The sequence below is a fragment of the Charadrius vociferus genome, unplaced genomic scaffold (assembly GCF_000708025.1).
Source record: "Charadrius vociferus isolate BGI_N301 unplaced genomic scaffold, ASM70802v2 scaffold97, whole genome shotgun sequence".
NCBI lineage: Eukaryota > Metazoa > Chordata > Aves > Charadriiformes > Charadriidae > Charadrius > Charadrius vociferus.
In genome coordinates, this window is record NW_009649316.1 from 1,479,963 (window position 1) to 1,496,374 (window position 16,412).

The following is a 16,412-nucleotide window of genomic DNA, read 5'->3' on the forward strand; positions in this document are numbered from 1 at the left end:
TATTAGAATTTTATACATTATTAGTTTGGGTTCCACTTTGCCCTTTGTTCAGAAGGGTTAGTATAATTCATTAGTAGGAGGCTTGGTGATTCTTCTGGGTGTCCTGATAATGCAGTGCTTAGCTTGATGCCTGCTCCCCCAATAACACAGAGATTCTGGGCATTTGCAATATTTACTGGCTTCCATTTACGGATGCAACCACTTGGCTCCTCTGAAACTCTAGCCTCTTTGAATACCTAAATTTGCACTTAGCTTAGGCATCTCTATGGGTGACATCCTTGCATAAAAATTGTCAAGTAAGAAAACACACTGTTCAAGCCATTGGTCTAAAATCTTTGAGGAGAATGCAAATTTCTTCAGAGAAGAAAGCTGCCGTGGAATTCTGTGGTCACTTGGAAGTACTTACGGCTGAGAATAAAGGAAGGGCCAGGATCTGAAAACTACAGTTGGATAGAGAAGGGGTTCTTCATCTGCATTTGCATTTTTGGCCTGAAGTACAAACTTGCATGTCACAATGTGTGTGGGGGGGTTCTTTCTGGAAAAAATATAAAAGCTTTCCTTTTAACTGAGAGTGTTAACTAGGTGGAATGTCTTCCTGGTTCCAGGAAAAAATGTATGACTCCAACTTTGATTTTTATCCACTCTGTCCAGCTTATCCAGAGAACTTGACAAAGAGGAATATGTCAAAGAGACACTAGAAATCTGTTTCCCCATGATTTATAGTTGAAGTTACTAAACAAGGGAAGTATCTCTTTAGTATCTTAAAATAAATTGATACTACAGTCATCGTGCATTTGCTGCTCTTTCTGCTGCTGTGTTTCTGGTGCTTACAGCAATATGTTAATCTAGGAAATTAATTACATTCAATGGATACAATGGATCCACAATCCTGTGACATAGTTTGGTTAGACAGTAAGTTATCATTTATCTGCTGTACTGAATGGATAAAATTTCTCCTCTGATCTGTCAGTCACCTCTATGGAAGTTCTATGTGAAGGAGGTTTTTGAGCTCACGTGAACATATGGGGGCAATATTTTGTTCCAAAGGAATTAAGTTTGTGTAATTTACTTTCCATGTCTCTGCACCTCCATTCTTCTCTTCCTTCCTGCTCACCCAAGGAGCTTTTGAACAAATAACTTTTGAACAGAGGAATAGAGTACTGAAAGATAATCACATCAAACAGCTTTCTCAGAGGTCACCTGAGTGGGAGTGAAGGTGAGATAGACACTTAGTGCCCCGGTGGAGAGAAGGCTACAAAGGTAATTTAGATTTTACTGGTTGTTGGAGAATTCAGTTTGAGAAGAGGCCTTAGAAGTGCCTTTACCACAAGGAAAGATGCAATTGGAGTTGACAGTCAGCTGAGACTGTCTGGGAGAAAAAACACCTTGTTAGTTCTTGAACTCCTTGTTCAACATAAACAACAGTAATTCTGTCTTCTAGAATAATTAACCAAATTCATAACTGTTTTTTCTTTATGTCTCAACTATTAGAATAGTTCCCGAGTCCTCAGGGTCATTGATTTCTGGTTTACATTGCATATTTTGGTTGTATAGCCAAGTCTTGCAGAAAGCAGCATTGGGGTCATTTTGTGCTAACCAAGCCACCTAATGATATGTATTTATAATTACATACTGCAGTGAATGTTAGAACAAGCAGTACCCTTTATATGTGCAAGCTAGAATCAGCCTTATTTTTTCCCCTCCACAGCCGTAATTCATTTGTGAATTGTATGGTATTGGGTGGGTGAAGCAGTGAAGTACCACCAACAGAATCTGACTCCTGAAGTTTCTTTCCAACCTAAGGCTGTTAGATATTTCCCTTTCTGCGTGACTGTGAGTATGCATGCTCACATATGCGCGTGCATGTATGTATATAAACGCACAGATTTTCTGGCAGTATACCTTCCTGGCCCTATGTGATGCTTTGTTAATATCTTAATAACTGTCTTTATTTCTGCCATGTGTCTTTTACATTGCTTATGGTCTATTGAACACTTAGGTGTGCACATTTTACTTTACTGCTTTAATTGCTATTTTATCTATTCTGTGGTTATGTGAGTACTTTCCTTTCTTCATTGCAAGACCTTTAAGTAAACTTATTTACCGTAATTTCTGTCTGGTACTACTTTCTGTTCTTAATTTTCTCTCATGTAACACAAGTTTTTTCAAGAAACCGTCTGAACTGGTAAAATGATAGGCATGCTTCCAATATGTTTTATTTAGAGGTTAGCAGGTCTTGCATTAGAAGTGAACATTATTGTCTTTGATTTTCAAATCAGAAAGCAGAAGTACAGAAGGAGCTTGTCCACAGTCTCCCAGCATGCTAGTGGTACAGCTGGGCATGATGCTCCAATTCCCAATCTTCATCAAGTGTTCTTTCCATAACAGTGTCCCTGGTCTGATTCACAGGCGGCTCATAGCAGCTCACGCCAGTGAGAAGTGGAAGTGTGTGTATCAATTATGTAGCTCCAAGAAGAGTCCTCATAATGTAAAGACAGATATAAACCATTATCTTTACCTCAGAGTTACAAACTCTGTTTTCTCTAACTGTTTCATCTAAAATACCATTTAGTCTTAAAACTAAGCTCTGGGACTTTTCATTTAACTTTATTAACTTTTGTGCTTAAAAAAAAGTCAAAGCAGCTCATTTGGTTATATGAGCTAAATATATAAAAAATTAATTTTATTGAAACCTACATGCCTTTTAGTGGTTTAATGTTAGTATGTTTAAATTGATTAAAGCGTCAGTGTCAATATGAAAAAGTGAAAAAATCCAAACCAAGTCTTTCTCAAAAACCCTTTGCAGTAAAGGGATACTATAATAACATTTCCATTTTAAAATTACACTTTAAAGGTTCAATCTGACAGCAATCTAGGATATTGCTTCTTTTAAGTGAATGCAAGCATTCCTCACTTTGCCCTTTGAAAGAAAGCATCAAATCTGTCCACTTTCTCTTCTGTTGAGGGAGGCTAAACTAAACATAATGTTAGTGAAGTCCTGTGTTTATAAAGCATTGCAGAGAAGACAGTGGAGTGATGTTCATGTACCAACTTCAGTTATGCAATGTTCAAACAGCTTATTAAGCACTCTCTGGTTTGTCTTTACATGAAGAAAAAAACCTGAAGGAAAACAGAATATACTCTAAAACAAAAATCAGAAAATACTTTAAAAGAGAATAATTTTTTACACAAAGAACAATCCCATGTAGAAAGTGTATAATTGTTGCAACTACCGGGCTCCATTTAGCTTAGCTTTGGTTTTGTCTATCGGTTGAGATTATTCCTGATGACATGACATTTTTGTAACAGCAAATATATCAGCTTCAGTTCCTGACTGAATCATAATTTTCTCCTCATGTTAGTAGCTGGTAATTTCATGCCAGATCACTACTTATTTTCTTTTCTGAAAACTTTTGGGGACCCGGAACACTAGCAGAAATGGCTTTTAAAGGAAAACCTAGAAATGAGGACAGGCTGTTACCAGGATTTGGGAACAAGAAAGTAACTAAATGCTATAAATAGGAGGAGAAGCAGTCTGGAAGATAACAAAGCTGGCATGGAGATAGGCTGTGAAGCTTTTATGAGGACTCTGAAGTTTATGGCTCTATCTCCAAATTCCATATAGAAGGCAGGGCTAAAAATGAACTTGTTCAATTTTGATGGCACTGTTGAGTTTTTCTTCTTAATGCCTCACAGGAGGAGAACAGAAAATGCAAATGAGATATATTTTAGGGGAAGTTAAATACGTGTAATGAAAAGGTTTCTATACTGTCAAGTGCTGTATCAAAAGATTTTCATGAGTTATTAATAGTAATCCTCTTCTTAAACCTTTCCTGTCAGGAAAAAACAAATGGATCTAAAGTGTTTCCTGTTAATTCCCACTTCTAAAATGTAGAATTTCACAGTACCTTTCAACAGGAGTAAATCCCTCAGAGATATCCTTCAGTGCTGACTATTTTGACTCTAAGGTCCAAATCCACGTTCCAGGAATGCAGTATCTAACCCCTCTTTCCTACTGTTGAATTATTTAAAGGCTTCCCATGGTAAAGGTATGGTGAAGTACATTTCTTGTAATGCAGGATATCAGAACTTGCCAGTTCTCAAAGAGAAACACTCTAATGTCATGTGAAGGAAGCAGGCAGTCTACCTGTTCCACTAAAGCTGTGGGCATCAGGACGCACTGAATATCTTTGTGTTAGAATAATTTCATGCAAAATGGGTGTCTGCAAGACCACACTGCATCACATACTGAGAAATTTTCTGATGTAATCCCCGTATACTCTGCTGGGGCTTGTATTTGTTCTATGAAGATAATTTAAAGCAAAAAGGCAGCAGTGTGTCATTTCTGGAGAATGCATTGATTTTTGTTTGTTTAAAAGAGATAAACCCTATATCAAGCTTTGGGGAGGGGAAGAACAAGGGGAAAAAATACTGTTTATTTAGGCAGTTCAGGGGATGGGAGAGATCAAGGATATGCTCATTAACAAGACTATGGAAGCTAATAAGGAAGCCAGCTATTGTTCTTTCAACTGAGTCAAAGGCTGAATATATTTGAAACAGAAAACGTGAGCTTACTGCTGTCGATTTACTGTTCCCTTTGTAACCACCAATTTTGTCCTGTTTATAACTATTTTTGGTAGGAGAGGTGATTCTCCTCCCCCCTCCAGCCCCTTCTGCTTCACAGCACAGAGGAGCTGATAGCAGCTATTGCTGATGTAACTGCCTCAGTGCTGGGAACATGGTTGGGCCACTCTGACATACCATTAGTCTCAGAAGACTGTCGCATTTGCATTGACAGGGTCTTAAAGGTGGACGTTGTAGCAGGAAATCTTGAACAGCCATAGGTTTTGACACCAGGAATTTCTCTACAGTTCAAGGACTGGGAGCTCTGTTTGTTGCCTGAGATTTTCATAAATAACTTGGGTTGGTTTTTTTTTTTCTGTTTGACACATGAATACTGTGGTGTTATGAAATCTCCAAGAAGTGTTTTTATGAAATTCTGTTTAGTTAATGGGATGTTAGTTTTTCTTTATAATTAGGCATAGTAAGAAAATTGTGCTGGTACAGCAAACTAACTGCAGATTATAATAGTCAGGGCATTTTACATCTCAAATATGATTTCTTCCTAATAAATTGAGATGTTCGTCAAGAATAAATGACAGGGGTTTGGCTATCAGTAAGATAGTTTCATAAAAAACTTTAGCAGTTTTCTGTATCGGTGAGTGTAGAAACTACTGGCTGTAGAGAGAACAGTTTCATAACTTCATAAACTGCAGCGATCTGGTCCTTCAAGCAGTGTGTGAATCAACAAATTAACCTTTTTCTGTGCTTCTTTTTTTATCCTGTTCAAGGAAACTTACTTAAATAGTGCGTATAAGAAGGCTTCCTTACTGGTTTTGTTTGGGTTCTTTTTCCCATGACATTTTCCCGCTTTTTGTGACATTGCATAGCCTTTGAACAGCCAAGGAAACAGTCAAATTGCAATATTGGTCAAATCTTTTGAAGCTGAAGTGGGTCTTTCTCTTTTTTTCTTTTCCTTACCTAGAAAGGAGTATTGGGGGCGGAGGGGACAGGAAGGTATTAAGACTGTCGCCAAGTAAAAGTGTGTGGCTTGGTGCTACGTAGAAATGGTTTAGCCTGTAGTCCTGAGGCCTCACTGCCTTCTGCAATCCTTTTAACTTTCCCTAACCTTTAACTCTGGACCTCTTGCCTCACAGCAGCAGTGTTCAAGAAGGGGCGGAGGGGCTTACAGTCATTTAACTCTTCATAAATATTGTGAAAATGAGGCAGCCTGGTGATACTTTAAAGGCCCCTAGAGTATTCCCACTGTAAAAAAGGCAGTAGCACCAGCTCAACAGAGGTGGGGTTGAAGGGTCTTCATAGCAGAGCTGCACTGGCAACCCAGGTCTGCTAGTTTGGATGCTCACGCTGTTCTTTTTTTCATCAGCTGCCTTTTTATTTGACTTTGTCACTGCTAAGGACAAGACTTGGGGTATGGTCTCATCAACTTGCCTGAAGAACCCATCAAACTTCCCTTTTAAACAACTGAACAACTAAGCACTGAACAATTAAAGCTCAACATTTTGTGCAAATTAAATGTGACCATAAAATGTTTACAGCTTCACAAGCACCTCCAGTTTAAGAAATCATGCTTCATTTCTTTTTAAGGGCATGGCTAAATTTATATGGTCTAGAGGACAGCGTAGAAAAATAAAATAGATTCTGTAATGGGTGTAAGCTGACATTATTCAGTCTATGTTTAGCTTACCTCCTATAAATACTGAACCTACTCTGAAAAGGAAATTGGCATCCAAGATCCTAACCTAATTCTCTCAATATAAGAATATCTCCAGCCTCTTAGAAACAAATGTATGAATTCAAGACTTCTTTCTGCAAATCTGCACTCCCATGGAAAAAAAAAATAATTCTGTACTGCCCAAGTATTCAGTGAAATCACTCCAAAGAGGAACCATTCGCAGAATAGGGCCTGAGAGACACGGGAAAAATTTTCTGTCTTTAGTTTCAGGTCTTATATCTGTCCCTTGAGTATAATAGGACAGGCTATTATCCCCTTGTTCATCATGAAGATTAATGTTCAGACCAGCTGAAAATATTACTGTTCTGTTGGGACCTATCGGGAGTTCTTCAGACCTGTGTGAACCCAAGTTTAAACTTTTTTAACAGCAGAGCTAACGTCTCATCCTAGTTAGGCACAAATGCCTCTTTGGTCATTATCTCCTCTGCGATGCTGCTGCAGGAGAGCAAGGATGCCCTACAGCTCTGCATTATTTGTGGCGTCTTTTATACAGACTTCATTGCTAAATGTTAAGATACACAGGGAAAGCGCTTGAGCCATTAATTCTTACTCAGATGAAGGGGGGAAAAAAAAAAGGATCGCCCTTTAATGGAAATGGAGATATATTTTTTTTATTTCCTTTCTGTCTTTTGTAGGGAACGTTTTCCCTTAAAAATCTGTGATTCTTTCCTTAAAATTTGATACCCAAATTTAATGTGACAGGGCGGAAATAAAAACAGGCAGAAAATTAGTTTTAAAGAAAAGATGTGTCTGGTTTAGGAAGCCACAGGAAAAGATCTCGCTGCTGGTAGTGCTGAGGTCGACTTTCTCTGTTCCACCGGGTACGAGTGCCTCTGGGCTGCTGGCGGAGTGCTTCACCTAACGAACCTTTTCCATAGAAAACCTACCCCACTACCTTGAAATACCATAAGTTTGTTTAGCCTCCTTTGTGGGCTTTCCAAGGGTCTGGGCAGGAGCTGAAACAAAGCCACTGGAAGCCGTGGGGGGAACGGAAAGGGAGCTTTGGGGTGGGGAGAGAAGAGGCAGCTGTGGCAGACACATCTTATGTTGGTCTTGGCCTTCTAGAGAAGTAGTAATAATAATGAGTTAAGCAACGAGGGTTATTAGGCTGAAGTAGGGACTTGTATCAGGCTTATGTGCCCAGGAGCTGGCGGGGGCCGCAGGGGTGTCTGTGAGGCGAGGGGAGGCCGGGCCGCCCCGGGCCGGACACAGCGGCTCCAGCTGGACACAGAGCCCCTCAGCCACGGGCGGGCGCCTCGGGGAAAGCGCCGCTCAGCGAGGGCAGAACGCTGCCCGGCGGTGAGGGGCGAGGGGAAAAGCGTGAGGAACAGCCCCGCCAGCCCCGAGGGGGGAGCGGGAGGGGGGGCAGGAGGGGCTCCAGCCCCGCAGAGGTTCCCCGGAGAGCCCCTGCCGCAGCAGGTATCCATCCGGCAGCCCCATGGAGGATCATGGTGGAGCAGATATCTGCCCTGCAGCTGGTGGAGGGGCCCATGCCAAAGCAGGTGGATGTGCCCTGAAGGAAGATGCGGCCCACAGAGAGGAGCCCACACAGGAGCAGGCTCCAGGCAGGAGATACAGCCTGTGGAGGACTCACACAGTAGCAGTTTGTTCCTGAAAGACTGTACCCCATGGACAGGACCCCATGCTATAGCAGGGGAAGAACATGAGAGGGAAGGAGCGGTGGAGAGGAGCTGGTATGGACTGACCACAGACCTCATTCCCCTGGAGCGCTCAGGGGAGCGGGGAGATAGAGGAGTCGGGAATGAAGGAATGAAGTTGGGCCTGGGAAAAAGAGCAGTGATGGAAAGGTGGTTTTAGTTTTGTCTTTTTTTTTTTTCTCTCTAACTTGATTTTTAATTGGCAATACATTAAATTAATTTTCCCCAAGTCAAGTCTGTTTTGCCCAGGATGGTAATTGGTAATTAACGATCTCCCTGTCCTTGTCTCGACCCATGAGCTTTTTCATCTTATTTTCTCCTCCTGTCCTGTTGAGGAGGGGGAGTAAGGGAGCGGCTGGGGCGGATGCCTGGCTGCCAGCCAAGGTTAACCCACCACAGGACTGTAAAGGAAATCAAAGAGAAGTTGTCGGGGCTCATGGAGGTGTGCAAAGGCGTGTGTGCTCTCATTGATATGTGTCTTGGGATGTATATCCTGTTTGTGGGCTAGCAGACAGAATTTACAGTGTCTCTGATCCATCAGATCCTGAGTAGCCAGGGACCTTCCTGTACAAGACTGTGTCTGCCAACACGCTGTGGTAGGAGCCACGGTTCAGGCAAGGCTCCCTGATCCTCATCGCGATTTATATCCCTTTAGGGGAATAACTGAAACTTTTAGGGAGAATCTTCACAGCAAAGAGCCTCCTCCCTGTGCAGTGCCCTTCCCACCTGCTGACCCTGGTGGGACTGGGTTAACCTTTAGCCCAGGCTGCCGGCTGGCTGTAGTTGAGGAGTGTGAGATGACAGGCACCAGCATGGCGGGGTGGGTGTCCTGCTGTCAGGGTTAGGGTTGTGTGGTCCTGCTGACCTTGTGACAACATGGAAACGTGTTGGAAGGATGGGAAGGAAGGCTGTTTTGGAGGATCTTCATTTTGTAGCTGCTGGTTGTCTGTGTTTTTAAATATGGATCAACCGCACTCAGGTGTAGCAATGCTTTTGGATAGTAATCTGAAAGAAAATAGACAACAATATTTTTTAAAATATGCTTTTGGCTTTATACATACTCATCTGAAGACTTTGTAAAAGCTGTATTTGGATTACACTCTGGATTTGTTCGAAGTAAAGATTGACAGCTAGAGTTAAGTGAAACATAAAATACAAATCTTACAAAGAACAGATTCTCCTGAAGAAGATAGGATCACTTTCTTTTTCTCCCTTGAGTTATTCATTGATAGGTGGTTTTAGTTAGTTTGGTTTTCCTTTTTTTTACTCCTGGAGGCAGTATATGAAGAGATTAAAAACACAGCATGTGCCAAACACAGCTTTTGGCATTAGATGTACGTGAATATGAGATTGTTAAAAGAGATTTTCTAGACCGTTTTAGCAAAACCTTTTGAGGACCTCTTGCATTGCTGCTAATACAGATCCAGGGCTTCCTTTCTTAGGGATATGATAGTTTACAGTGATTGGTTTTACATTTCCGTGGGGGTGATACCACAGTACGCATTGTGGGTTACAGTGATTCAGCTGTGGGAGCAGAAAGGTTAGCTTGATAGGTGTGAATGTATTTTCATACTGTTTTAAAAGAAGAGAAGATTACATGATTTTTCAGAAGACAGATGATTGATAGTCCTGGAATCTTTGTTCATGCACCCGAATAAAAGCATCGGGGACAAAACCAGCACGCGTTTTCCTCCAAAGCCTCGGTGAACAGATTGCTCTAAGAGTTTTAGTGCACTTCTGCCTCCTCACAACAGCATGGTAACGGTCTGGAGTAGGGACAAGCCCTTCACCCAGAAAATGTGAGGCAATAAGGAATTCCAATGACCCTGATCTTGTACGCTGCAGGGATTGTAGAGCTGTGCTCCACCTGACCGGCAGTAGTAGAGCGGGAGTTATTGCTGTCCCTACTCTACCTGAGGCACAGGGAGTACTGTTTGATCAAGGTCATACAGAAATATTCAGCGCAAGCGCAAGCAGTCAAATTCAGATTTTTTGGGGTCCAGCAGTTCACGTGGATTTTGTAGATTAGGTTTTTGTAAATAAGAAAGAATAAAGTCAATGGTTATGAAGGTTATGTTCCGCAAAATTTATGCCAGATGATGTTATATACACCCTCAAATGTTCCATTTACCTGCAGGAAAGAGCAAAGCCAAATCACTGAGATGAAATCAAGTCATTTTACCAGAGATGTAAACACAAGTCAGTACTAGAACCAAGATTAAAATGTTTTCAGCTACTCAAATCTGACTGGATTCTAAGAGTACCTTTCCTTTTTCCATATTACTGTCATGCATGTTGCTTGTTTTAAGCAGACAAGTGCAATCTATTTGCATGCTTATTGGCATTATCAGAAGGAACGAACCTCTCATTTGAAATTAAACAGTTTACAATTAGAGAAAGCACTTGGGTGAAAATGAACATAAGAAGCAAGAAATGCTTTCTGAAGAAGATGGAACAATATCATATAAAGATTAGTGGAATCAGTGAGGTGACGATGAATCCGATGGAAGGTTATCTATTATCTCACGTACGCAGACAGGATGGCAGCCTTCAGCTGAGAGCTCTTGTTCGTGTGAAGAGTCAGATGGCTGAAGCAATGAGCAAATTCTGGCTAGAGTAAAGAGGATTCTGCCTGAGCAAAGTTCAGATGTTGCTGTGTGGCTGGGCATATCATTCCCGTAGGAAATGAATGCCGTACCTCTTAGGTAAAACACTGAGCTAGAGAGCTAGTATAATCAACTAAAATGGGCAGTATCTTGCTGTATATTCAACATTGGGTTGTGGGTTTTTAGTAGTTCATTACATTTACATTGCAATTTTATGGATGATATAAAAAATGACTGTGATCTGGCCAGTACAAGATCTCTAATGTAGCTATGGGAGAATGAGCTGAAATCTACTCTGGCTCATTTGTTATCAAAGAAAGTGCTTGCTATGTTTTCAAGTCTTTAGTACTGAAGCTGATGCAGAGACCAGAAAGGCTATATCTCGATTTTCAAACCACATCTTGAGTTTACAAAAACGCCTTATGAAGAAAAAAAAATATGCTTTTCTTGTAAATGGGTCGAAATTCAGAAAGTGTCAAAGCGATAAAACAATAATAAATGTAGCATTCACACTACTACTTAATTGTTTGCTTTTCAGCATATGATATATTTCAACATATATGTATCTCAGCATATAATACACTTCAACATAATATGCATGTTACTACAATAATTTTATTCTCTATATCATATTCCTCCAAAATTTTAAATTCAAGGCTTATGAATGGTAGGAAATGAGGAGAGGCTGTGAAAGGTGAAAAGATATCAGTGAAGTGAGAAGGTGTTAAAAGGAAGCTATGTTGAATCAGATGGAATATCTGACCTGTAATTGTCATAGAAATATCTTAGGTATTGTATTAGCAGTGGATGTTCTCCATGGTCTCAGAGGGAGGGAGGTTTATTCATGGCTCCAGAGCTTTTTTTTTTTTTTTTTTTTTTTTCTTTCTTGATTACTGTTGCCTTCCCTTTTTCTTTTTGGGGAGGTCTTTTTCGATGTTCATTCAGTGCTACAGGTTGTTATCAGTAAATGTGTTCTCTTTCACCAACCCACTTCTCTGAGACTTAGGTGTGTTTGTTTGCAAGTTGCCTGGCTGAAACTGAGCTCATGTGGAAGAAAGTCCTTTGAGTTGTCTGTCCAGAGCCCTGCCCATACCCTAGGGAGATGATTACTTATCTGAGAGCACAGTTTTGAAAAGAATGGACATACTTTGCTGTGAGTTTAAGCCCTGGACTTCACTCTTAGATGTCATGGTGATGCTGACATTGCAAAGCTAGGTATTGCTTTCTTTTCACTCACCCCGGGCAGTTCCCAGCTTCCTGTGTCCTTTCACCCTTCTCCTTAAATACAGAATCACAGAATGGTTTGGGTTGGAAGGGACCTCTAAAGGCCATCTAGTCCAACCCCCTGCCATGAGCAAGGACATCTTCAACTAGATCAGGTTGCTCAGAGCCCCGTCCAACCTGACCTGGAATGTTTACAGGGAGGGGGCCATCTACCACCTCTCTGGGCAACCTGGGCCAGTGTCTCACCACCCTCAGTGTAAAAAATTTCTTCTTTATATCTAGTCTGATGATGTCGGCCAAAGGAAACTTCTTCATGCCCACAGAGCTTGGCCTTTCCAGCCGAAGCTGTTGGCTTCATTAATGTGCCACCGTCTCCAAGGCTTTCCATCAATTTGCTTTTTTTTTCATATATATATATATAAGGAAACTGAGTTGTGGCGGGAGTGGGAACACTGGGAGAGGTGGCAGAGAACCCTCTGCAGGGTCCAGTCCCCGGCACAGGCTCTGGCCATGCATCCATAATTCCTGATGGGAAAAGATGGAGCTACCCCATCCAGGACTGGAAGAGGACACAGGCTGGCTGCGGATGAATGTCTTACCCTTTGGAGTGGTTTGAAAGGCTTTCTCCCTGTAGGTTACTGGTGAATGTGATACCTGTAGGTGCTCCATATACATCTAATTGGACTCTGAAACTATTTTTCAATATTTGCTCCTCAATCATGTAGCAAAAATCTTCTTTGTATTTAACCCATCCATACCAGAAAGAGGAATGTAGGCTGGACCAGTTTCCACAGAAAGATAGTATTTAGTATGGCTGGAAATATTTTACAGCAAGTTGTACATGCTAGTAGTCTCTGTGAGAGTGGAAGCAGGAACCTGAGCAACTTCATTCTGATGTGGTGGCAGCCTTGGTCCCGCTTGGTTACAGCATGCCCTAAATTACAACTTAGGGGAGAAGGAAGAAATACATCCCTTAATTGCCAGTATAAAGTCTTTCTTTATGCTTCCCTTCTCCTTTTAACTGTTGTGCTGTTTGGTAGCACTCCTAAAACTCTTTCAAGAGAGACTAATGTGTAAGTGTATCATTTAAATATGACTGAACCCCACCCTTAGATCTTCAACTCTTTCTAAATTAAAGGTTGATCACCTTTAAAGATGCTATGCAATATGTTTAAGTCAGGTTATAGATAGTCTAAGAGAATACAATGCCCTCTACACTGTGCCTGCAATAATCTAAGCTTTTCTTTGTAGTTATTTCAGGTTTTATATCCATTTTTCAGGAAATGAATGGCACTGTGTGAAAACAAATTGTGTAAGGGGACTGTTGACAGGACACTTAAGTGAAGCATGGACATTTCAATTGAAGTACAGTGTGTTAGTCAAATGCTACCTGCTGTGCTGATTAGCAGTAACAGTATAAATCTGTAGCCTGTGTTGTATAGGAAATCATAGTAGAAAAATGAATGGTCTTACCTGTCTAAAGTGTGCGAATATATAAATGTCCTGTGCTTTTGGTCTTCATTTTGTCTTAGGTTCTGGAATGACCAAGAGTCGTGTATGTGCTTTTATGGCACATCCATTTTCTTAAGTTCTTGGCAGAGCGAGAGGAGCAGTGATTGCAGGGAAGGAACTGATTGTTTTGTTAGTTTGCGATTTTTGTGTTGTGGGCTTTTTTAACAGAGGTGATAGCTTTAGGATGAAAAGACTCTTGAGGTTTTTGTTGGACTTACCCTCTCTGTGTTTTCTTTAAATAAACAAAGTGTGTCTACCTAGGCCTTCAAATAGAGGCTTTAAAAGTCCTACAATGTCTGGATGCCTGTCACTGCTGCCAAGACTATCCAGTGAAAGGCAGGACTGTCAACCATCACGGAAGTGCAGAATTTTAGCTTTTCTTTCTGCCTGCTCCTCTCATACTCCAGCTGGTTTTGTTTGTGTACCTGTCACATACTTGTATTTTTCATTTTCACATCCCATGCAAACCCTAAATAATAGCTACATTGCCTTTTCAGATATCTTTATTAGCTTTCTTCCAACACGCCTCAACCCCAAACCTCTGTTTTATGAATGCCTTTTCAACAGACCTACTCCATGCTAGTTTGGTTTTATTTTCTTACTTTTTGGGCACCAGTCCACAAGATTACTGCACTGTTGCTATTGGATAAGGAGTAGGACTTCTGGGTTGCTCCTGTCACACTTTAAAATGCAGAAATGTTGTTGTTATGTTTTTCTTCAACTTGCAGTACTCTGGCAATCTCTGTCATAAAAAGCTGCAGTCAGTGAGACCTTCATTGTTTCAGATAGGTCCTGTACTTCGCGGTAAGTACACGTGTGTGAGTAAGAGTAGGATTTGTCTGACATACAGACAATTTTACAAGGGAAAGAAGACACATTCAGAATGTTATTGCATCATTTTAATTACAGGGCATAGGCAGCTTTGTGTTTCCTTCATTTCTTACCTTTTAAACTGTAGAATAAACATCAAAGCCAAAACAAACAAGTTCATGTATGGTAAGACATATATACCAAGAAACTATACGGTAATCACTCAGCTTTTTGAAGGCTAGGCTAGGCTAGGCTAAGCTAATATTTAAGCTTTAGTCCCATTGCTCACACAAAGAACAACATACATATGGATCCTGATCCTTTGCAACGCCAACTTAACTTCATGGTGGTTCCAGGTTAATGTAGCAGATTTTCCTCATGGCCTCGATTGGGGTGGGGGGCATTTTTACTGCTAGGTGTCGGGTAGGGATCTGGTATTTGTGTGTTGTTGTAGTAATATTATTTTCAGAGAATTGATCCACCCTTTTAAATGACAGTCATCACCAGTCAAACAAAAGCAGTTTGTTTCTGCAATGGAATCAATAAAATGGAAAACATATTATGGCTTAGCTGGGAACAAACACATGCTTTTTACCTTTTGCTGTTTTGTCTCCTGTTTCAGGATAGGTTTTCCTACCATTCATGCTCTATTGGTCATATTTTAGGTCTGTGTGATCTGTAGTCTGCACGGAAAATACATGTTATCTGCAGTACAAGAATAAGTTTTTTTTGTTTCAGCATTTGCTGCCAATATAATGTGTTATATTTATTCATTCTGGCTTCTCAAGTATTTTCTTGGTGGTGATGGGAAAGATGGTATAATTCCTCACCAAAAGGAAAAGAGCTTAATTTTCATGCAAACGAATATTCAACAGAATCGTAAAACCCCAGCTCTGGTAATAAAAATAGAATCTGATGCTATTAATACATCGTTCCAGATACACAGAGCAGCATTATGTGGCTCCTGGGTTGAGTAAAACTTCGTGTAATCACAGTAGCCATAGACTTAAGCCCTATAAAGTTGAAAACTTCACCAGATGGCCATTGCCAAGGCAGCGTCTAAAGACTCTGTTGCTGCAATGTGTCAGGGCTCTAGATATGACTTACTCAGTGGTAGCTTTTTAAAATACAATTACTGAACATAACTGATCCACATTATGGGAGTAATAATAATAATACTTTGCACTCAGTGACCTTTTATCTGAGGACCCAAAAGCTCTTGACCGAGGCTTTTAAATACTCCCTTTCTGCTGATAGGAAATAAAGTGTTCAGAGTCTTGATGGAGCGTGAGGGAATTGAGCAGCAGCAACCCGACTCTGTTGCAAGCAGTCGGGCGATGCTCTCTGCGGGTCTGGGACTGGGACAGAAGAGCGCTCTCGTTCCTGTCCCTGTCTGTGACAGCTGGAAGATGATGTGTCAGTCACTTGGGGTGGAACCTCCCAATTCAGTAGTATTTTTAATCTTGAGTAAAGCCAGCCTGTGAGTGGGATTGCTTGTACATTAAAATGCTGTGTGGCAGGAACAAGAACGACATATAATGGCCCTAACCTGAAATTTCCTTTATTCGCTCTGTAAACCATGAGGATAATAGTGAAATGATGTTAAGATCTGGGGATACTAAGGCTCAGATATACCACAGTTAGCTGAAGAGCTTAGACATGGAGTGATATATCTTAGGCTCTATATATTCAGGGTTGACAGATAAGTACCTGCAAATACTGGCCTGTATTTTAGGGAGAAAGGTTATGTCCTTTTAAAAAGTACCACATGTTGGTTATGAGTTTACTGAGCTTTAATACTCAGCCTCAAAAATCACATAATGGTATTTATCAGTAATAGGACCAAATAACTGTATTTGACATTTACTTTTGTATAGTCAGTAGTTATTTTTTTCTTTTTCCCCGAAGTGATTTTATTGCTGATTTTCAGGGTCTAGAGATTATGTCTGAAAGTTTTCTTGGTGACTGTTTTTGTTTTATCTTTTAGATTGATGTGATTGTGACTTTGGGCGGACTTGGAGGACGCTTTGACCAAATAATGGCATCAGTGGAAACACTTTTTCATGCAACAAATATCACTCCTTATCCAGTGATAGTTCTCCAGGAGTGCTCACTGATATACCTGCTTCAACCTGTAAGTGTTGTGAAAAGTTACTTGATAATAAAACTGACCTTCCACCCACCCTGACCCGTTAGGTCTTACATCATTAAATTCTCATTTTCTTAATTGTATTCTGTAGGGTCAGAGCCTAAATATAAAATATCTTGCAGGAAAGTGGACAGCAA

At 40.7% G+C, this 16,412-nt stretch overlaps 1 protein-coding gene across 1 annotated transcript in view; it reads left to right on the forward strand.

Annotated features, from left to right (window-relative positions):
- Window positions 1-16,412, forward strand: part of TPK1 (thiamin pyrophosphokinase 1) — a 260,187-nt gene that overhangs the window by 135,270 nt on the left and 108,505 nt on the right. The window contains exon 5 of the mRNA XM_009889432.1: window positions 16,114-16,260. Coding sequence (XP_009887734.1) covers window positions 16,114-16,260 — 147 coding nt within the window. The remainder of the gene's footprint in view (window positions 1-16,113; window positions 16,261-16,412) is intronic.